The 24227-nt window shown below is 38.2% G+C and overlaps 2 protein-coding genes across 3 annotated transcripts in view; one reads left to right on the top strand and one right to left on the bottom strand.

The window, feature by feature from the left end:
* LOC123704964 (procollagen-lysine,2-oxoglutarate 5-dioxygenase) overlaps positions 1–24227 on the top strand; it is a 73618-nt gene that overhangs the window by 43242 nt on the left and 6149 nt on the right. Inside the window, exons 1-10 of one of the 2 annotated variants that reach the window (XM_045653485.1) lie at positions 3396–3927; positions 7331–7562; positions 8727–8899; positions 9118–9285; positions 9571–9872; positions 10191–10342; positions 11339–11563; positions 17330–17471; positions 18636–18818; positions 19203–19307. In XM_045653485.1, coding sequence (XP_045509441.1) covers positions 3861–3927; positions 7331–7562; positions 8727–8899; positions 9118–9285; positions 9571–9872; positions 10191–10342; positions 11339–11563; positions 17330–17471; positions 18636–18818; positions 19203–19307 — 1749 coding nt within the window. In that variant the 5' untranslated portion in view covers positions 3396–3860. Of the gene's footprint in view, positions 1–3395; positions 3928–7330; positions 7563–8726; positions 8900–9117; positions 9286–9570; positions 9873–10190; positions 10343–11338; positions 11564–17329; positions 17472–18635; positions 18819–19202; positions 19308–24227 lie in introns of those variants that run through there. The other variant, XM_045653484.1, reaches the window with a different exon arrangement.
* LOC123704970 (immunoglobulin domain-containing protein oig-4-like) lies at positions 13941–16382 on the bottom strand. The gene is made up of 4 exons (XM_045653492.1): positions 15937–16382; positions 15788–15859; positions 15407–15556; positions 13941–15081 (listed from the first exon to the last, which is right to left on the bottom strand). Exons 1-4 carry the CDS (start codon positions 16318–16320, stop codon positions 14923–14925), a joined length of 765 nt encoding a protein of 254 aa, XP_045509448.1. The 5' UTR covers positions 16321–16382; the 3' UTR covers positions 13941–14922.

Raw genomic sequence — 24227 nt, 5'->3', positions numbered from 1 at the left:
TCCTATGGCCACCTTCCGATTCCATCATCAGATCAGCTCCATGTCATGATAATGTTTCATCGCTATCCAATTTACATTCGTATACAAAATTTCAGCTCAATCGGTTACCGGGAAGTGAATCAAAGTTACTTGCTACATTGAAATTAAGTCATCGAGTACAGACAAAAATGCTCATAAAATAAAAACTACTAGGCCTAGCCGAATAAAATTTTTATGGGACCAATTCGACACCATCCCGCATCGAACAAAAAAAGAATCACGTAAATCGGTTCAGAAACCTCGGAGTAATCGGTGTACATACATTAAAAAAAAAAAAAAATATACCGGCCGAATTGATAACCTCCTCCTTTTTTTTGAAGTCGGTTAAAAAGATTTAAATTTTCTAAAAAGATAACAGTACCACTGATGTCTGTAAATCGGGGAGATTCATTTTAGAGCAAATTTTCAAGGCTTTAGAAACACTATTGCTCATTAGCTATGTTGCTAAGCGAACCTTCATTTTCTGATTTAAGCCTTCAGCCCCGTAATCACAGACCGATAGAAAATCTATTGTGTCGTGGCCCGATCGGGCCGCTCGGTGGTCAATGGGTTAAAAAAAAACATGTTTGATTGTTTGCGTTTCAATTTATTAGCTAAATGTGAATGTTATTTTTCTTGTAATTCGTTCAGTTTAACTAAATTGGACTATTTCACTAAGTTCGCCTGATTGTCTATAAAATTCTTGAAATCATCTTCTTTGAAATGTTTTGAACATATCCTACTATAGCCTGTAGGGAACCGATTTCTTTTCCCAGTCGCGGATATCCATTTATCCTTAATGTCGACATTGTGGAAAGAATATAGAACAAGACAATTGTGGAAAGTACAAAGAATATAGTTAATATAAAATAGTTTTGTCAACCTTACTAATAATAATATTATTATTATAACCTTACCTTACTATGGCATTATTGTTTACTAGGTTTCCGCCCGCGGATTCGCCCGCGCAGTCAAAGAAAAACCCGCATAGTTCCCTTTCCCGTGGGATTTCCGGGATTGTGTCATTTTCCCGGGATAAAAAGTAGCCTATGTCCTTTCTCGGGTATCAAAATATATCCATACCAAATTTCATGAAAATTGGTTCAGTAGTTTAGACGTGATTGAGTAACAGACAGACAGACAGAGTTACTTTCGCATTTATAATATTAAGTATGGATATAATAATTAATGAAAAATTAATAGATATAAGTTACATATTATGTAATATTGACATGATTTTAAAAGAGCAACTATGGAGTTTCTTGCCGATTCTTCTCCATAGATACTGCTTTCCGAATCGGTGGTAAATATTAAAAATACTTATGTAATGACGATTCGAAAGTGCTACTAAATAGTAGTCTAATTGAATAAATGAATGTTTGAGTTTGAGTTTGAGTTTGAATGTGATTCTGTATCGACTGTGGTATCGACAGAAAAATTGTCCGAAAATGTCAGTTAAATAACTTTTTTTACAAAGTACATCGAAGACTTCAAATTAAAATATTTAAATCCAATTATTCCATCAGTCGTCATAAGTAAGTCTTATTATAAGTAAGTCTTATTACTTAGACTACAGGCCCATGTTGAAAAAATTATGGGTCATTTGACCCACCAGGTGACCTATCTAGAACGATATAAGAGCATAAAATAATAACATTCAGCACTATGACGTCACTTGTAAGCTGTCCACCGGAGTGCAGATGAGAATTCGAAAGTTCAGGTAGAGATTTTCTCCCCTTGTCTCCATGATTTTTGGACGGCGTTGCGGAATAATGGATTAAAAGCAGTATAGAAATAGTATGACACAAACGCGGAATTAGACTTGCAAGTTGCTGTCGGACAGAATGTCGGACATTTCTCGCGGAAGTTTTCTTGCAGGTGGACAGGCGGCCTTATCGTTTACTATGCAGTACTGTGAGTACATTGCTTCTTGCAATTGCCATTTTTATAACATCTGGCAGGTTTAAAGTAAAAGCACAGAATACATAATAGTTGCTAAACGCTACAGAACGGACACTCTCCGCACGATCAGCCTAAAAATGGTCCGCATTTTTCTGCAAGGACGATACGCAACGAAGATTGACAACATTAATCAAATTGACTTAAAGTAATTTTATTATTTTGAATTTGTTTTGGATTTGTGGATGAAAATGGTTAGATCTTGGTTAGATATTGTGCTGTTTACGGATGTATTGTGATTTCATCAGAAAAACGCGAAATTTTTTTACGCTAGTCACAAATGTGTCAACCAGCGTTAACACACACATTTGCAGTCTCTACAGTGTGACTGTCAAAACGATAATTTTGTATGGAGTGTCCGGGGTGTGGTAAAAGCTCAAAACAACCACCTGTCAGATGTTGACAATAGTAAAAGGCACAGGTAAAAGGCATTAAACGTGATATGAGACAAAATAAAGAACGGTCGACGGTGTCATTGTATTACTTGTAAATATTGTTTAATTTTAAGGAAAAACGGCAATATTTATAGAAAAAATACTTACCGGTGAATTGTTATTCCTATATTAGTATAATTACAATTTGTGGAAGAAATTCCGCACTGGGAAATGCTGCAACATACCATGTTTACTCACGCACGTCTCAGGAACAACTGAAGAGCGACGAATGCACTGGTGGTGTGATAACCACCTGAGCGGCGACAATGTCACGCACGCTTACGACTTCTAGTGCCTTGTTATTTAGATTTCTATGTCACTATAATATATTCTCTTCAAAGGCAAGATCCATAGGGTAATAGAAGTATTTTGGCCGCGAACATCAAGAAATCGTGAAGAAATCTCACTAAGGTTTAAACTTTAAAATCAGGATTGATATCTATTATTATTTTACTTTTAATATCTTTCTTTTGTTTCTTTCCCTTCCTTTTGCAATTGGTTTTATTGAATTCGTTACGTGTGACATTTTTCCGTTACGCGCCATCTTTTTCTTATCCCTACCACGCGTGATTTGACGTATTTCTGTAAAGTTGCAAACTTAAATTTTATTTTGAAAAATAAGGCCATAAAGAAGTTTCACTTCTTACGTGTGTACACTAGTACACGCACACATTTTTTGTTCTACTATAAATTACATGCGTCTTTCACACTTTTGATGAGTTCTGAGTGAATAAAGTGAAAAATAAATTTGCGTATTTTTGTCTATCTCCTGTTAGAATGGCAACTCTTTTTACTGTCAGTAAGAATGACAACAACTGTCAGGTATTTTGTAAATTTCAATTGTATATTGTATTAGAAAAATTGTTTACAAAAATAATAAATTTGTGATTCTTAGATACACTAGAAATAAAAATTTTAACATGATATAACAATAAACCTAAAAAAATATCTGTATGATGATTCATAAATAATTAATTAAAATATCAGCGTTTCTTGTAATACCTATGTAATTATTATGAAAATCTACAAACGTAAACAGACAAAAATTATTTTATAATTGTATAAATTCGCTTCATACTATGAAAGTAAAATACTCACATAAATATAAAAAACAACGCACAATGTTATGACTTCCCGGTGCTATTCGCTATACATTTAGGTGTGTGAACGTAAACCATAAATTAAACAGTGACCGAGCGAGTTTGTTGACTGGACGTTATTGTTATTGCTGCATGTAATATAAAAGCATATGCGCGGTGAGCTCATAGTCTCACAGCGGCTCGGGAGGAAGCGCGGCTATCTGGTGACGCGACTTCAGTGGCGAGCACAGTTCAGAAGCTTATCGTTTCGGAAGCGGCTAACGCTTTACGACCGCAGCGCCGGCCGGTCGTTCAGTGGTCCCAATTTTACGAGTTCTCTGCGTGCCGTTGAACCGATCGATCTGGAATCATGAAGCTATTACTGACTTATTTGTGTTTCGTTTTCCTATTTATTCGAATTCACGCTCTGAGTGCAGGTAAATATTTTATATAATTATTATATACTTAATTATTATTGCATAGCCTTTGTATATGCACTGCGATGATCTGATTAATTTTTTTACATGTATTGTATTATGTGTACATTTCATTTGAACTTTATCTGAAACTGAACTTATAAGCTCATAATATATTAAGATGTACCATAATTAAATGATCTATTGAATATTGTGTGCCACTTTATTGAAACCAATTTATTTATTTCAATGTTATATCGTAGAAGATTTTGAAGTACCTAGTTGTTAACAAATAGTTGAATTTTTTTATAACCTATGTCTATATCTATAGTTCATGTATTTGAATCATTTTGTATAAAATTTTCTGAGAAAAGTTTCTTAAAAGTTTATGTTTTAAAGAAACAGTAGTTTAAATGCTGCGGCAAATATCTTTTATAAAGTTAGTATTAGTGTACAGACTATCTGTATTTGTGTATTATAAATTAATAAGATAATAATTTAATCATAAAAAACTTGTATTTAACAGAAATTATAATTATAATAATGGATGAGTCATGTGAGATGCTCTTATTGACCATTGGTGATGAACTGGTGTTTAGACTATGCTGCATAGTCTTTATCCATGGTCTTTTTGGGTTCACAATTGAATATAGTCTTGGGTCTAATGCCTAAAATCCAACATTACCATTTCTGCAACAAAAGGGGCAAACATAATATTTGGTAGCCATTATTCTCAACTATTAGCACATCCCCCTTTATGATACACTTTGCACTCTCAGGCACTTTTATTGCCACTCAATCTGGAAATTATTATGCTCCCAAAGTAACATCTCCTTCTTCTATCTCATTTTTTGCAATCGTAGCAGATCTTTGTTCCATACCAACAATTATTAAACTAAAGTAGTAAATAAATATTTTAATGCAAATATAATGTACTTATGGCAACTTCATAATAGTACATGTAGATTGTAGAGAGAGAGTTATAATTTATATTTTGATTGATATTAAATGAATGTGTCAGCTCAATATACATCAATTTATCTCCCAAATGAAACAAACTACACTTATCAATGAAGCACACTGACAGTTAAATAGCAAGTATTTGGGGCAATGTAATAAAACTGTGAACTGTGCACGCTTTCCTCGCTCATCAATGTTTTTCTTGGAAATGATTATGTTATGTGTATATTTAGAGGCGGAAACTATTTTATCACTTCTTGAACTATTTTTATTTTTTAACTGTTTTATCACTTTTTCATTTGTATAAATATTCTAGGAGGTAGCAACGTTGACAAGTGAGCATTTTAGTATAGTTGGTTCTTTGGTATGCTGTTCCTCTTGCTATTTCGGTTACAGTCCGGGCTGTCTGGCTGGCCGCAGTGGTTGCGTTTATTAGTGCGCATCTTATCTGCACAGGAAAATATCCTTAATTTAAAGTCATTTTTTAACGCGTAATTTTTAATCGTTTGCCTTTAGATAGATCCATTAGACATAAATTTTTTATTGCAAGACGTTTTTTTCGTTGTTAAATAGGTGCCAGACGCAATTTTTATTTCAAAATAATTAAAATATCATCGAAATAAGTGAAATTCCATCAACATGAGTCCCAGTGAAGGATAAGTAATCACTGTGTTACTTATACTATATATAATATTCATTTTACTATTTACAGTTTTTTTGCAACAATCTACCATATCGCCTCCTTTTTCCCAACGAACCTCAAATAGGACGTTAATGTAAACTTGATAAAAACCAAATATCATCAAGAAATTAAAGACTTTTTAACGGATTTTAAACGCAATTTATTCATTGTATTATTTTCCCAAGTCTTTAATTTCAAAATGTATAATACTCGCGTAAAATCAAACACTAGAAAATACAAATATCATCAAATTCATATTTATACCCAAAAGTGTAATAAATATGAAACCATCTATGTATTAAAAATATTAGTTTACTAATTATTCAATATAAGTATTAAAAAAGGATAATATAATATAAATAATAAAGTTATTACTTACCTTTTAAGCGGACTCATGTTGATGTAATTTCACTTATTTCGATGACATTTTAGTTATTTTGAAATAAAAATTGCGTATGGCACCTATTTTACAACGAAAAAAACGTCTTGCAATAAAAAGATTATGTCTGATGGATCTATCTAAAGGCAAAAGATTAAAATTTACGCGTTAAAAAATGACTTTAAATTAAGGATATTTTCCTGTGCAGATAAGATGCGCACTAATAAACGCAACCACTGCGGCCAGCCAGACAGCCCGGACTCTAACCTAAATAGCAAGAGGAACAGTATATCTAAAACCCAACTATACTAAAATGACTTTTTTTTAAACGTTGCTAGCTCCCGTACTAAAAGTTCTTTAAAACTAGTGAATGCAAATTTATAATGTTACAAAATTATTATTTCTTGTATTTTCCCCCTTATGGAAATATCCATGTATTTTATTTATGAGTCATAGGTAATGTTCTATATTTATTAGTTCTTTAAAATAAATTTTCTTCTCAATCTGCAAAAAGCTATTATTCCATACTGAAGAAAAATATTATAATTATTGCAATATTATGTAATTACATGTCTGAAAAATAATATGGTATTTGGTACTTCAAATGTCCCTTTATTATCTAAATGACCAAGCTCGTTGAAATATGACTCATTGGATGGGATGTGTGCTGTTATCATCAAAATGTTATGTCTTATGCAACATTGTTTAATGAATTTGTTATTTCAAATTGTCGACAAAATAAAACTAGTTATGTCGAACTGAAGAAAGCATTGAACAGATAAAGTTCATTTAACTCTGCTAGTATCATTTATTTTTATTTCCTACTTTAAGATTATAAAACATTACTGTTATTGTTAATTATAATAAACAGACAGACATCTGCTTATGACATACCAGTAGAAGAATCCAAATATTTTGACTTCAATACAATCAATATTTACATTGTTTTCTATAAGCAAATGCAAATTCATATTAATTGTATCACAGATCTTGTTGTACTAGATCTGTGAATTGTATTATTTAAGTGAGTTTACTTTTTTGTTCTTTTTTTTAAACTCCCATACTGCAAGACTCATTTTACCGACTTCAAGAAAAGGAGGAGGTTCCAAATCTGACTTTTATGTGTTTGTTACCTCCTACCGAATTTGTCCCTTTTAAATTTGACCATTTCAAGGTGGTTTAGTTCTTTGTTAAATAAAAATATTTAAAAAGAATTTAAACAGGCTTAAATAAAATAAACTCATGATTTCTTTTTTATTCTATAAAACTTTTTATTCTATCATACAGATATAGCTGATGAAAGTTTTTTAAAAGGATTTAGCTCCAGGTTATTTTCAAAAGCATAAACTTTATACTGTTGTTTCAACATAAATTAATTCAGAAATGATGTAATTGTTCCACAGAAAATCTATATGTATTGACTGTGGCGACCGAAGACAGCCATGGCCTTCAGCGCTACGAGAGATCAGCCAAAGTGTACGGCATTTCCTACGAGGTGTTGGGAATGGGCGAGGAGTGGAAGGGAGGCAACATGGCCTACCCCGGAGGGGGGCACAAGGTCAACCTGCTCAAGAAGAAGGTGGACGAGCTGATGCAGGGGGAAAACAAAGACATGGTGGTCATGTTCACTGACAGGTGAGCCTTAAATTTCACATCATTCATTCTAACAACATTCATCATTTTCAACAGACTCATTGTTATACATATTTAGATGGTCTATTAATTTTATTTGACACATTAATAAAAAAAATCAAGTATTTTTAAAGGGATGTTTCTTAAAAAATGATGATTGTGATTCAATATATGTATAAATCATGACTTACAAAACTTATTCCAATCTATACATATATTATAATAAATCTGTAGAAGGGTCAATTCTGTACATTGAAAATATTGAAAAAATAAATAGCAGGGGGTGTTACTGGATCGATACCAAGCCCAAATATGTGATTAAAAAAATTTTTGTCTGTCTGTCTGTCTGTCTGTCTGTATGTTCAGGCATCACGTGAAAACTAACGGTTCGATTTCGATGAAACTTGGTATAATTATACCTTATTATCCTGGGCATAAAATAGGATACTTTTTATCCCGGAAAAATACGTAGAAAAAAAAAATCTTAATTTTTCCGCGCGGACGGAGTCGCGGGCGGAAGCTAGTCCTCAAATAAAAGTATAAAACAACAGATGATAATATATTTGGTGGTTATGTGCAATCCTATTATTATTATGATTACAGTTAATTATTTTACCAAAAGTTTTTTATCATAAGAGTTTATCACTGTTATTCTGTTGGGTCAGATGTATGAACCTAATCATACAAATAATGTACAATTTTTGTCCGTTTTATTTGAGTTGTTTACTGATAAGGCACTTTTAAACGAAATTTATTATAATTCACTGTTATCATTAACAAATAAATATGTGCTAAAATTTCCTTAGTGTCGGAACTCATAACATTCTTAATAAAAAATAATTGTTATTACCGCTCACATACAAATAGCTACTTATATTGTATCAGATAATTTTTTTATTATTCTCATTATTACCACATCAATGACATGAATGAAATTAGAATAATGTAAAATGAAGTGTCTGTTTGTTGGATACGCTAATCGCAAGAACTGCTGTACCGATTTCAAAACTTGTATCACCATTGCATATGCATATGATCCCACAGTGCTTACAATACAAATCTTTATAATGACGTTTAAAAAATTCAAAAGTATTGAATAAATAAATGTTTGAGTATATAAGTGCCCGTTAGATGTGACATATATAAACGCGGGTGTGTTGTGCGCAGCTACGACGTGATATTCCTGGGCGGCGCGGAGCAGATCGTGCGCAAGTTCGAGGCGTCCGGGCGGCGCGTGCTGTTCTCCGCCGAGCCCTTCTGCTGGCCCGAGCCCGCGCTCGCCAAGACCTACCCCGACACCACGGTGCCCAACCCCTACCTCAATTCGGGCGGGTTCATCGGTGAGCCTTTGTGATTAGTGTTTTTTTTTATGGTGTGACACTTTAATCGGTGAATTGGAAGCTCCGTCACGATTAAGAAATCGAATAAGTACTGTACTAGAATAAGTACAATATGAAGGGATATGTTTCTGCTATGAATGAACTTTATTTTTAAGTGAATCGATTGAGTTAAAGTTGAAATTGGCCAGCATCTGTTTACACTTGATATTATTATGCAGGTTACCTCGAGGATGTGTGGAAGCTGCTGCAGGCGAGGAGCATTGCTGACGCGGAGGACGACCAGCTGTACTACACCAAGCTGTACCTGGACGAGGAGCTGCGCGGAGCCCTCGACATCGGCCTCGACCACACCTGCCAGATCTTCCAGAATCTTAATGGGGCGCTTTGTGAGTATACCATGTACCTCAAATACACTTTAATAGAAATTTAAAATATTTTCAAATTCCATGTAAACGCCCCGAGTTGAAGTGGATATATTTTTTATAAATAATAGAGCTTTTTGTCAAAAAAATCCTTAAAATTAATTTTAACTATTACCTATAAGGAGCGATAAAAATAAATCAAATTGTTGCCTTGACTTGTTACATTTTATTGGAACATTTTATACAAGTCAACGTCTTACATATTGAAAATAACCAAGGCAAGTTTATTTATCTGTTGTATGTGCGCAGCGGACGTGAAGCTGCACACGAACACGACAGCGGGCGAGGACGCGTACCTGGAGAACGAGTCGACGGGCGCGCGGCCGCTGGTGCTGCACGGCAACGGGCCCGCCAAGCTGGCGCTGGGCCGGCTCGCCAACTACCTGGCGCGCGCGCGCGAGCCCGCCCGCTGCGTGCTGTGCGACGAGCGGCGCCGCGCGCTGCCCGCCGGCGACCGCCTGCCGCGCGTCATGCTGGCCGTCTTCGTCGAGCAGCCCACGCCCTTCCTCGAGGAGTTCCTGCAGTCGCTGCTCGACTATGACTATCCGAAGGTAAGGAATTGGGGTGATGTGTGTTCGCTTCGATAAAATATATTATTGGACAGGGTAGAATTTGGAAATTGTATCTGGAGGGAAAGTACTCTTAATAAAGTAGATACTAGATAGAAAATTGAATGATTTTATTTTATTTCCGTAAATTTAACTAGATTTTTATTTTATTCTCCAAAATAAAGGACTAGCATACAAGGATTTCTGAAAGTTTATTATTTTCAAAATGTTTTTGTTCGGCACCTACCTACTTTCTTCATTGGCTTTTTCAATCAGAAAAATTAATTAGAATCAACGTGTAATGTAAATGTTTTGTAACAGAAAAAGTTGGAGCTGGTGTTGCGCAACAACGTGGAGTACCACGAGGAGCAGGTGCAGGCGTGGTTCGAGCAGCACGCGGCGCAGTACGCGGCCGCCAAGCGCGTGCGACCCGACGACCTCATGTCCGAGGCGGACGCGCGCCGGCTTGCGCTGTGAGTGCACACACACACACACACACACACACACACACACACACACACACACACACATATACACGCCCTTAAATAAATAAATAAACGTTTATTGTCAACACAAATACACCAGAGTATGAGATTTTACACAACATTTAGCAACACACATAATACACACATTAAATTATTTATCATCAATAAGTAATTATCATCAAAATATTATGTATTCATATAATGTGGGAAGGTACTGGGCATTTTCATGTTAACAAAAAAGACCAACTCAGTATTCGGCACAAATGATAATAAAACCATTCGTGCTACTGATTTTCAATGGCCCCTAATGACACTTGGAGTTGACAATTACGAAATACAAAAAAATAATAATAAAAAAAAAGAAATTAAAGCAACAGCAAAATTAAACTAATAAAACACGTCAACCTGTTCACTGGCCACAAAAAGTATTTATTATTAACAAACCTGTCGGCAAAAGTGTTTCTTTAGCTATAGATGTTTAGCATTTGCTACATTACTGCTATTGAGCGATTTGTTTTAAAAGAGTTACATTCATATATAATTCCTTGAAATGTTATAAAGGTATATAACATTTGTAGGAATTAATAACTTCTGCACAAGCGCGTACGCAGATATGCACGTAATCGTATAAATGAGCGCGTTTACTAAGAACAAATGTACGTTGACCTGTACCTGAACTTTCAACTCTTGCATCTACAAATACTCAAATGTTGTTAACATTTTTTTAAAGAAATACAATTCGCTTTCTAAACTATTAAACGCAGTTCCAATAAGAGGTAAGGATACAATGTATAAACTATGAGCTTTCTGCCCGCGGCTTCAACTGCGTTTTCAAAGAAAAAACCCGTATAGTTCCTGTTCCTGTGGAATTTTAGTGATAAAACCTATCCTATATGTTAATCCAAGATACCCTCTATGTGCCAAATTTAATTGCATGCATACGTACTCACAAAGTCACATTTGTAATGTTTATCTAATAAACAGGGAGCGTTGCGCGAACAGCCTGTGCGACTACCTCCTCACGGTGGACAGCGTGGCCCGGCTGACCCCCGGCGCGCTGCGGCGGCTGCTGGCGAGCGGGTTCGACGCGCTGGCCCCGCTGCTGGCGCGCCCCGACCAGCCCTGGACCAACTTCTGGGGCGCGCTCTCCGCGGACGGGTACTACGCCCGCGCGCCCGACTACATGGACATCGTCAACGGGGAGCTGCGGTGAGTGCGCGCTGTACACTACATACATACTATAGCGGACACTTCACATTGCACACTACTGCATAATATACTCCATCGTCAACGGGGAGCTGCGGTGAGTGCGCGCTGTACACTACATACATACTATAGCGGACACTTCACATTGCACACTACTGCATAATATACTCCATCGTCAACGGGGAGCTGCGGTGAGTGCGCGCTGTACACTACATACATACTATAGCGGACACTTCACATTGCACACTACTGCATGATACACTCCATCGTCAACGGGGAGCTCCGGTGAGTGCACGCTGCACTGTGTACGTACTGTAGTCCCGTCCGACCTCCTCCACTCAAGCGACAGCCCAGTGGCGGGTTACGCCCGCATGTCGCTACCAGGGTGAACCTTCAGTTCCACACGCGTTCGCGTTAATATGTAGAAGCCCTTCTGTCTTACATTGAGAGACACCACACAAAAATCATCATACTATAGTAGGCACTACAAATTGCACAGTACTGCATAATACACTCCATCGTCAATGAGGAGCTGCGGTGAGTGCACGCTCCACGTTTCATGAACAGATCTGAGACATTGCACACTATACATAATAATATAGGGTTTAGGGTTTTAAGGTACGTTGATGAAAAATTCGAAAGAATACCTGCAGCCCCATCATTAAAGCGTCTCGACGGAACACAGCGGAATTTTAGTCGGTAAGAATCTGACATAACCCTCAGCTCCTTACCCGAGGACCGTGGACATCCATGCAAGATTTCTCCACTTAAAGGGTTTTAAGGTAAAACAATTTTTAAATCAATGTCTAGGTACCCCTGTACACAGCGTAACAAACTGATCTACCACATTAATATGTACAAAAGTATGCTTAGAAACAAACTAAGGAAACATGAACTTAATGTTATTTTTAGTGTACATTGTAATCAATTAACTGCTTTTAAATATGTAAAACCCAAGTCAAATATAACATTCTCGATAACTAAAACTCACTGATACATTTCATATTGACCATGTAATGTATAATGCTTCCTTGGTAAAAGGCATTCTTCATACTACAGTACCCAGCTGTCCTACCAGCCTGCAGTAACACTTGGGGAATCATATTTATACAAGGAAAATTTAATAAAACATCTATCTTATTACTATACTAGCTTTCCACCCGCAGCTTTGCCCGCGCAGTCAAAGAAAAACCCGCATAGTTCCCGTTCCCGTGGGATTTCCGGGATAAAACCTATCCTATTTCCCGGGGTAAAAAGTAGCATATGTCCTTTCCCGGATATCAAAATATCTCACCAAATTTCATGCAAATTGGTTCAGTAGTTAAGGCCTGATTGAGTAACAGACAGACATACAGAGTTACTTTCGCATTTATAATATTATTATGGATAATGTATATTATTCCTTTACTTTTTACATAATATATTATTTTGCATAACCTCGAAATCAACTATCATATCAATCAGCGCTCGTCCACAATCTTATTTATTATTTCAATGACTTATTAATATCACTTATTCATAGATACATTTTTCCTTTATGTTAACCGTAACAAATTGTTGCAAAAACTTCTAAGGCACTCTTAACCAAACATGAGACTAGTTGCACTTCTCTTCAATATTTTCTACTAGGTTGAATAAGTATCTTGGCAATTTCTTCTTTGTAAATTTTATGTATTTATTTTTGTCATTTTCAATATAAATTTGAATTATCAACATAAGGTTATTATGAAATGAACCAAGCAACTTAAATGTGGGAAATATCGACATTTGTAGTTGTTTTATAAATTTGATTTCGTCTTTACCGTGAGAACAAAAACATATTTAAGGTTTTACATTTGAATAAACGTTTTTACTCTATCTCTACGGCTGTGTAAAATAAAGTTAAATATGTACTAGTGTTTATATTATTTTTGCATACTTATTTATTATAGAGAGAATTATTTTTTCTTATTGTTCAATCATTCTGCCTGGAATTTGGTAGAGATTATTCTTATTGGGACACATACACATAGCTTGAAATAATTTCTTTTTTAGATTTAGCAACTATATAAATATTATAATTTTACTGAAGAACACAATAATTTAATCCTTACTAATATTATAAATGCGAATGTAACTCTGTCTGTCTGTCTGCTACTCAATCACGCCTAAACTACTGAACCAATTTGCATGAAATTTGGTATGGAGATATTTTGATACCCGAGAAAGGACATAGGCTACCTTTTATTCCGAAATATGTACCACGGGCGAAGTCGGGGCGGACCACTAGTATGCTATAATTCAAATTTTCAGACAGTTTTTGTAATTTTATAAAAATTTATTAAATTGATATTACGCGAAGGTGAAGATTTGTTTAAATAAAACACTATTGCATATAATAACAACGATTGATTATTTAGTTACTAACATTACAATATATTATACTTATTTTCAATTTTAACATAGATTGTTCCAATCTAGAACTGTACGTATGAACAAGTTATTCCTTATAATAAATACGTCGATCTTAAAGAAGATACATTGATCTTAAAAGTAGATAATTATAAGTTATAAAAATATATTATAGAATACAACTACAGTTAGTATACATGAAATAAATAAATGACTTACATTATTTTAACCATACACAAAAATAAATTTTGTCCGTGATCGCACTTTGAATAAAATAATTTGATTTACATTGAATATAATATACTTACGCTAAGTATATGACATGGTTTTTGCTATGAACTATTCTACTTATGCTACTTTGATTAATCATACAAACTAAATATATATAAAATTACATCAATAATATTCATAAATATAATAAATCAAAATCGCTTTGAAATGTGCGTCACATTATATCTAACATACATACAATTTTGGGCATATATTAAACTATTACCTAGACTAAACAAACATTGATGCAACTCTAGGGTTTGGTTAGGTTAGTTATTGCAGATCATTCGGAAAGCTGTCTTGGAATATCATACTTCTAAATGACCAAGATTTACGTAACGTAATGGGACTTACATAGGTTAGACTGCAGAGGAGTCGTTCGAGCTGAAGGATTCATAGGTTATTTACGCCCGATGTTAATTATGTATTATCTTACCTTATTCAAAAAGCCTCAAACAGAAAAATGCTGGACCAATTTAGATCCAGCATTTTTCTGATAAAAGCTCTTATCTTCCAATCGAAATATTTTTTGCATTGGCATGCAAATAATAGATCGAAGAAATCGATGGCATAGATAGGAGATACATTATTAATGTCGGGCTTTAGACGATATAGATATAGAGATATGGGGATGACTGATGATGATGTATGAGATGAGTGGTGACTGGTGGGGGTAATGGGAGATGGGAGAGTGGTGGGGGTTAGTCGAAGGCGATGGAGAAGTCAGTCTTGAAGGAGCGGCGATCGATGGAGTACATGTTGTCGGCGGTGCACTCGTACACGCCGGCGTCCATCTGCGTCGCCGGGTCGATCTCGATCTTGGACTTCACGCGGTCCTCGTCGATCAGCCACTCGTGGATCTGTACCCAAAACATATTATGTTTTAGATGGAGTTGGAAGTATGATTCGATACCCTGAAAGGCTCAGGGATATTGTTTTATACATACAGATAACAGATATTGATCAATAGTTTAATAAGGGTTATAAAAAAGCTGTTTCATGTTATAATACATATGTGCGAATAGTGAGGCGAATAGCGAAGCGAATGGTAAAGCAAATAACGAACAGGTAAACGCGACAAAATGCGGTATACTGTGCGTATTCGTTATTCGTGTCGCTATTCGCCTCGCTATCTATGCAGTATTATTGCAAGTGCAATGAAATATTCTCAAATATTGGTCTCACATGCAAGTTGTGGTGCGCGAAGATCTCGACGCCGTCCTTGAACCAGGTGATCTGCGGGCGCGGCTTGCCCTTGGCCGTGCACAGGAACGCGATCTTGTGCCCCAACACGTATTCAAAATCGAAGTGCGATGCAAGCAGGATCTTCGCGCCCTACACACACACACACACAACACATTATACGTCGTTTAATAAAACGCTGCCATCATTAAGTCGATTATTTTAAAAAGTATTGCAGAACATTATTAATATTCAACATAAAATATAAAAATCAAAAAATAGCAAAACATACATCGCAAAATGTGCTTCACGATCTATAGCATCGTAATGAAATATAATTGATGTCGCATCGGAGCATACAGATTTAATTGAGTAAATACTCACATCATTGTTGTTGTAGTACTGGTCCGACTCGGGGTCTCGGTATTTGCCGGTTATCGGCAGGCCGATTTGCACCTGGGGGATAGGATACGATTAGTAAGGGTTTCCCCGAGAGGGCGAAGCGAGTGTTGTGTGGGGGTTGTATGGGGCACCTTGGACTTGTTCCGGGAGCGCGTGCGGCCGCGGCGCGCGGCGGCGGGCAGCAGCAGCGCGCACACGACCAGCGCGACCAGAGCGAGCCTCGGCACCATGCTGTATTGTTTGCTCAGCGCCAGTCTTACGAATGCCCCTCGCGCCGCGATCAATTGGCTAATGAGAGGTGGCTGCCGGCTCCCCTTCGCCGTAGCAATTTCCTTTGGAGCAGCTCTAACAATCGGGTCATTGAAACGCGGGCTCCAAGGATGCCACCTATTGCCAGAGTACCTGATCTGACTTGCGTGATCGACTATGGGGGACATATTTACGTAAGAGGCGGTGCACCGGGTGTTGTTCGAATCATCAATGTTAATGTACCTAATTTTTTTTTCTGGCGTCATAACATTTGAACAAACGGGCAAATGGTATTATGCGCCTTGCCTCTCTCTTGCGTGCTTTTTCTTGTAATCAAAACACAATATAATTACTAAGCAACCATCGATAGGGGTAAAGCTCATCGTCGGCTTCTCTGTGTAACATTTTACTATTACAAAGTTAATATTGTTTTCTAAAAAAATACTAAGTAACAACTATTAAAGTTTATTTATGTATTGTAAAACTTTATAAGAATGAATTCCCAGCACTGATCCTTATGGTACATAGAGTAGTTATTGTAATGGGTTCGACGCAATAGGTGTAGTGGCGACGATTTGCTCCCGCATACATAATGACTCCGCGATGATAGCTCTTGAGATGGAAATAACATAAATTTTCCACTGTAGATAATAGTTCAATGTTTGTTTATTTTATCGCTTACAAGTACATTATTTTAATATCGCGTTAATTTTATTTTATTCAAACAAAACATTTTCTAATCGCGAACAACAATGATAACATATTAGTTTTCAATAGCATGTTGTCCTGTTTATGCGAAATTCATGTTAGTAATTTGTCACAATTTTGTTTTTAGCTAAAGAAAATACAACTGCTGATATTTTAATCTGTAATAATTATGATAAATATTCGAATAAATAACTTGCAGGATTCGAGTCAGAAACTTTAATAAATATCACGCACCTGTAGTAAGAGCTAAAACCTATATGCACGTTGTTATTTCTTTTTTAATTATATGACCAGGCATTGCAATTTAATACCTGTATAACTCTATGCATATGATAAAACCATTTATGTATTTATTTATTAAAAGAGTAATTTCTAAACAATATGGCTGTTATATAGATCACAATGGTGATTAATGTTTCTCTTATTTATAAAATTATAATAGTTTCTACCTGTGTCAATCACGTAATACCAACATTAGGAATTTAATTTTAATTTAAATTTAATTTTACGAAGAAAACCGTTGCTGCCGAAGTAATCCATAAGCTAAAGTACTTTTAATTCTCCCAGTGGTATCTGGAACGTGCCGTTCATCACGAACTGCTACCTGCTGAACATGGAGCTGTTCCGCAAGCCGGCCTACAAGGGCGTCACCTACAGCAAGGAGGGAGTCGACGCAGACATGGCCTTCTGCGAGAGCCTCAGGAATCTTGTGAGTATTAGCCTTAGATCACAAAGCAAGATTCTGCAGGTAATCTGGACGGGTATAACTGGGATTTATAGATGAAAAACTTGCAGTCAAATTTTTACAAGTGATCCATAGCATATTCCTCAATATTAATTTCATCTAATAACATATACCTGTTGAATAGAGAAGTGGTATCTTTCTGATTATATTGATTGATTTGCTGTAAGTAATTTGGTTATTTTATTTTTCTGTATCCTTTCATAATTGCATTTAAATTTCCCTGTGTATGTAGGATACATATATTTTAAATTTTAAACATCTTAGAGTACCTATGTTATTCTTACTGTAATTCCCCTTTTTTATCTAGACCCTTTATTGACGTTTAGAAGTATAATATAACTTCCTGTCTCAATTGGGTATTGGGTACTAAATTATTATAGTACTTGAATATGTCATCCATATGAAATATGAATATGACTTGCAAATGTTTATGGCGTTGATGGCGGTGCTGAGCGCTTAGCGTTAGCTGACTTGATCGGTTATATTTGAAAATGTATGTAGAAGATACGGTTGTAGGATATAATGATGTCTCAAACTCAATCATTTATTTATTGAATTAGACTTCTTCTTTTTAACATTTACCACTGATTCGGAAAGCAGTATCTAGATGAACCGGCAAGAAACTCCATAGTTGCTCTTTTTAATCATGTCAGTATTACAATTTAATTTTACAAAATATGTAATTGTATATTATCATAATATGCCAAAGAACTGTCCTGTGGGTCTGGTCCTATACATCATGATGGTTATAATATAACGTTGAGCCATCTTTATATCAATAAAAAATGTTGTGTGGTTTTATGAAACCACGGTAAAAGTGAAAGTGTTCGAACGGTTCCGAACACTGCTTTGTGTAGCGCACTTTGTGTAGAACACAGACCAAAAAGTTTGAGACGATGTAATAAAAGTTTCACTTTAAAAATTCTGTGGCACAATGTTAGTAACCATACTCCTACGAAACGGTTTTACTGATTCTCATGAAATTGGAATCTATTGGGTAGATCTGAAAATCTGCTAACATCTATTTTTCACTCCCTTAGTGATAAGAGAAAGGCAGAACAAAGTTTGCAGGGACGGCTGGTAGCATGTATAACATGACGATGACTCGCATACTTGTTCGACTTTCAGGGCATAATGATGCACGTGAGCAACGAGGAGGACATGGGGTACCTGGTGGACCCCGAGTCGTTCGACCCGAAGCGGACACACCCCGACGTGTACCAGCTGCTGCACAACCGCCGCGACTGGGAGCGCCGCTACATCAGCCCCGACTACTGGCGCAACTTCGACGACGGCAAGCAGCACAGCATGGTGAGCGCAGACAGACAGACAGACACCAACTACTCACAAAAAGTTAGACACTTAGCAAGTCTACAAGAAATTGATAAGTATTAAACTTAGCCCTCAAGGATAGCAAAAATAATTGTTGGACAAAAATGTTGCAAAAAGTAGAAAGTGAGAACAAAACATACACACAATTTAATGCTCCTGTTTTACAAAAGTTACAAAAGTTTTTTCAAAAGACTAATATAATTGATAATAATTAAGGATAACAAAAGTTTTTGGAACATATTTTAATCAGATTTTATAAAATGAACCATAAAGACGTAGACACTTTACAGGCCGCATGTGTTGTGCTCTAAAACGAAACAATATAAATGATAATGCTAAGAAATGATGTGTGTGTATGTGCAGCCGTGCCCCGACGTGTACTGGTTCCCGCTGGTGACGGAGCGCTTCTGCGCGGAGTGGATCGACATCATGGAGGCGTACGGCAAGTGGAGCGACGGATCTAACAAGGTACATTGTTCGCAGTGCCTTTTTTATTAATCCCTGTCCAGTATAGAAATGTAATGTGTAATTTTTGCATTTATTTTCTTTTGTAAGTCATACACGTTACGGTCTAGGGTACCGGGAGAAGTTGACCGTGCAGCTATGCATGCGCAGGTGTAACTGTACAAGTGTACCTTTCGGGTAAAGCGTAGCGTGTGGGGTAGCCATAACTCGCCTGGTTAACTTTTATTATCTACATGAAAAAATGATGCAAGTATTGGTATTATTGTTAGTTTGTTATCTATATTCTCGAAAACTATTGTTTCAAAATATACCTTATCAATAATATATATCTGTGCCTCCAGTGAATAAGGGAGTAAGACGAGTTATTCCCTTTGGTTTTTATTGCACCATTGGATTCAGCTCATCAAAATACACAACATATCAAAAGGACATATCTCTAGCTGCATCCTAACCCATTTTTTCGAATGACCCAAACGGTATAAGTAGGGTGTGATTAACGGTATAAGTTACCTTATCCATCATTTTAGGCAATCGCAAAGGAACTATTCGTCTCGAGTCAAAATAACCCACGAACACAAGGACGTATGTGTAGTTATACTTTTTGAATAAAGACATAACTCATTTTGTTCCATCCGTGCTAACACTATCATATATATATAAAGCTACACTACCACTCACTGACTGACATCGCTTTTCTCGGAAACTACGTGGAAAGTGGGGGGGATTTTGACGTGATCGTGTAGAGGTGCGCCGAGTGACCAGAGGAAAAATATAGCGATCTCGATCATCTTCGAAAACCAAGTGGACCCCTGGAGGTGCGCAAAAACGGTGATACCTGGAGGGGGGGTGTCTGAACAAAAAATGCTCGGAACTGGTGGCGATTACCAGGGGTGGTGGAAAAATTGGGATTTTCGCGAAAACAAGATGGCCGCCGTACTTTGCCAAAATCGCCGTTTATGAATCCTTACGTCTCAAATTTGGCACACGTGCTCTGTTCGAGCCGGCGAATCGATCGGTGCCCCGTTCGAGTGGCTCCGGGCCCCAGTTTCCAACTTCCATACAACATAAAATCCAACGGCCCGCGGAAACGGTGCGAGTTGGGTGGGGGGTGCCGGAACTAAAAATGATCACCACCCTGGGACGCTACTAGGGAGCCATAGTGGGACGCTCGATTTTGGAATTTTTCCATTTTTGGCGCAAACATAAAAACGTAAATTTAGACGAGGTGGTGCAATGGAGAAATACACCAATGATGCATTCGTACTCGCCCAGCTCCCAGGATATCCAGAAAAATCCGAAATCTTAAACTTTCCCTCATCTCTCGAAGACGGTCAACGGCCCGCGCAAACGGTAGCAGCTACATCTGGGGTGCTCAAACTAAAATTGTAGTAGACCTCGAGCAATTACCACAGATAGTGAAAAAAATTCAAAATGGCGGAAAAAATGGCCGCCGCCATACAAATTCTAAAACGGCCATCGCTGGTCCGATCGCGCTGAAACTTGGCACAGGGGCTTTAATCGAGTCGCATATTAAGTTGGCATACTCATAATCGAGTTTCCATAGCTGGTTTCCGAGTTTCATACAACGCAAAATTCGACGGCTCTCTGAAACGGCGCGAGATAGGTGGGGGGTGTAGAACAAAAAAATGATCAGGAAGATGGGGTGCTACCAGGGCAATCGAGAAATTTCAAATTGGACGCAATTTTTTTTCAAAAAATGGCCAATTTTTCAAAGCAAGATGGTGGCGCCGGTTCCGTCACGATCGGTCTGAAAATTGACTTCTGTGCTTTGATTGGTCAGATTTACAAAACTGCATACTCAGAATTTCTCTCCGACCCCCGGTTTCTATTTTCCATACATCACGAAATTCAACGGCTCTCTGAACTGGTGGCACTTAGGTTGGGGTCACCAAGGTAAAAAATGTTTAAAAACTTGGTCGGCTTCCAGCTATATGAAAATTTTTGCTAAAAAGCGAAATTTTTTTTTTCGAAAATTTTGTATGGAAATTTCCATAGTAGGAAGGGTAATTGAATATAGCATCGGCAAAAGACGGCACCGCGGGCTGCTTGCTGCCCGCGCACCGCGCAACTTCGAGGGTTGACAGCCTCCCGGAGTAGAAAATATTTATTAACTTTTGAACTACCGCACGAGCCAAGCGAGCGAAGCGAGCGAGTCACGGCAGCGGCCAGCGTAAATATTCAAATAGGTAGCGAGGAGCGAAGCGACGAGCGTGTAAGATTAACTTTTGAACTCTTACCGCACGAGCCAAGCGAGCGAAGCGAGCGAGTCGCGTCAACGGCCGGCCTAAATATTCAAATAGGTAGCGAGGAGCGAAGGGACGAGCGTTTTATGTTAATTTATGAACTACATACCGCACGAGCCAAGCGAGCGAAGCGAGCGAGTTGCGGCAGCGCCGGCCTAAATATTCAAATAGGTAGCGAGGAGCGAAGCGACGAGCGTGTTAGGTTAACTCTTGAACAGTTTATTATGAAAAGTCACTGCCCGCTATCGATAAGACGTTTCAAAAATTTAACAATATTTGAATAAGTAATTTATAAGCAGTTTCGACTGACTGTAGAATCGCTGTTAGCAGATGTTACAAATGGAAAGGAAATTCGAATGCATTTTCAAATGACTGAAGATTTCTGCCCTGGGATGAGCCGCGAGCTGCGTGCAGCTCGCGCACCACGCACCCTCGAAGGTGGAGAGCCCCCGGAATAGAAAATATTTGAATTTGAAATTTATAAGCACTTCCGATTGACTGTGGAATCGCTGTTTGCAGATAATAGCAAATTGACGGGGAATTTTAATGCATTTTCAAATGACTGAAGATTTCTGTCCTGGGATGCTTCGCGGGCTGCTTGCAGCCCGCGCACTACGCTCTCTTGAAGGTGGACAGCCTCCCGGAGTGGAAAATACTTGAATGGGGAATTTATAAGCATTACCGACTGACTGTGGGATCGCTGTTAGCAGAAAATTACAAATGGACTGGGAATTCTAACACATTTTCTAATGACTGCCCTATTGCTTTAACCCAGGGGCAAAAGGGGCTCGCGGGCTGCTTGCAGCCCGCGCACAACGCACCAGCTAGTTATAATATATAAAGCTACACTACCACTGATTCACTGACTGACTGACATCGCTTTTCTCGGAAACTACGTGGAAAGTGGGGGGGATTTTGGCGTGATCGTGTAGAGGTGCGCCGAGTGACCAGAGGAAAAATATAGCGAACTCCAACACCCTGGACAAGAGAGTGGACCCCTGGAGGTGCGCAAAAACGGTGATACCTGGAGGGGGGGTGTCTGAACAAAAAATGCTCAGAACTGGTGGCGATTACCAGGGGAGGGGGAAAAATGGGGATTTTCGCAAAAACAAGATGGCCGCCGTACTTTGCCAAAATCGCCGTTTATGAATCCTTACGTCTCAAATTTGGCACACGTGCTCTGTTCGAGCCGGCGAATCGATCGGTGCCCCTTTCGAGTGGCTCCGGGCCCCAGTTTCCAACTTTCATACAACGCAAAATCCAACGGCCCGCGGAAACGGTGCGAGTTGGGTGGGGGGTGCCGGAACTAAAAATGATCACCACCCTGGGACGCTACCAGGGAGCCATAGTGGGTCGCTCGATTTTGGATTTTTTCCATTTTTGGCGCAAACATAAAAACGTAAATTTAGACGAGGTGGTGCAATGGAGAAATACACCAATGATGCATTCGTACTCGCCCAGCTCGCAGGATATCCAGAAAAATCCGAAATCTTAAACTTTCCCTCATCTCTCGAAGACGGTCAACGGCCCGCGCAAACGGTAGCAGCTACATCTGGGGTGCTCGAACTAAACTTGTAGTAGACCTCGAGCAATTACCACAGAGTGCAAAAAAAATTCAAAATGGCGGAAAAAATGGCCGCCGCCATACAAATTCTAAAACGGCCATCGCTGGTCCGATCGCGCTGAAACTTGTCACAGGGGCTTTAATTGAGTCGCATATTAAGTTGGCATACTCATAATCGAGTTTCCATCGCTGGTTTCCATTTTCAATACATCACGAAATTCAACGGCTCTCTGAACCGGTGGCACTTAGGTCGGGGTCGCCGAAGTAAAAAATGCTTCAAAACCTGGTCCGCTTCCAGTCATGTAAAAATTTTTGGTAAAAAGCGAAATTTTTTTTTTTCGAAAATTTTGTATGGAAATTTCCATAGTAGAAAGGGTAATAGGAATAGCAACGGCAAATACGGCGCCGCGGGCTGCTTGCTGCCCGCGCACCGCGCAACTTCGAGGGTTGACAGCCTCCCGGAGTAGAAAATATTTATTAACTTTTGAACTACCTCACGAGTCAAGCGAGCGAAGCGAGCGAGTCACGGCAGCGGCCAGCGTAAATATTCAAATAGGTAGCGAGGAGCGAAGCGACGAGCGTGTTAGGTTAACTTTTGAACTACTTACCGCACGAGCCAAGCGAGCGAAGCGAGCGAGTCGCGTCAACGGCCGGCCTAAATATTCAAATGTGTAGCGAGGAGCGAAGCGACGAGCGTGTTAGGTTAACTCTTGAACAGTTTATTATGAAAAGTCACTGCCCGCTATCGATAAGACGTTTCAAAAATTTTACCAATATTTGAATAAGTAATTTATAAGCAGTTTAGGTAGCGAGGAGCGAAGCGACGAGCGTGTAAGGTTAACTTTTGAACTACCACACGAGCCATGCGAGCGAAGCGAGCGAGTCACGACAGCGGCCGGCCTAAATATTCAAATAGGTAGCGAGGAGCGAAGCGACGAGCGTGTTAGGTTAACTTTTGAACTACCTACCGCACGAGCCAAGCGAGCGAAGCGAGCGAGTTGCGGCAGCGGCCGGCCTAAATATTCAAATAGGTAGCGAGGAGCGAAGCGACGAGCGTGTTAGGTTAACTCTTGAACAGTTTATTATGAAAAGTCA

Source organism: Colias croceus, chromosome Z (genome assembly GCF_905220415.1).
Source record: "Colias croceus chromosome Z, ilColCroc2.1".
Lineage (NCBI taxonomy): Eukaryota > Metazoa > Arthropoda > Insecta > Lepidoptera > Pieridae > Colias > Colias croceus.
The sequence above is the reverse complement of the archived record's forward strand: the minus strand, read 5'-3'. Positions and strand labels throughout refer to the sequence as shown.

Coding starts and splice junctions, on each gene's coding strand:
- LOC123704970 (XM_045653492.1), bottom strand. CDS start 16,320: ATGACGCCAGAAAAAAAAATTAGGTACATTAACATTGATGATTCGAAC. Junction 15,557..15,787: donor AGTACTACAACAACAATGAT/GTGAGTATTTAC, acceptor GTGTGTGTGTAG/GGCGCGAAGATCCTGCTTGC. Junction 15,082..15,406: donor TCGCGCACCACAACTTGCAT/GTGAGACCAATA, acceptor TTTTGGGTACAG/ATCCACGAGTGGCTGATCGA.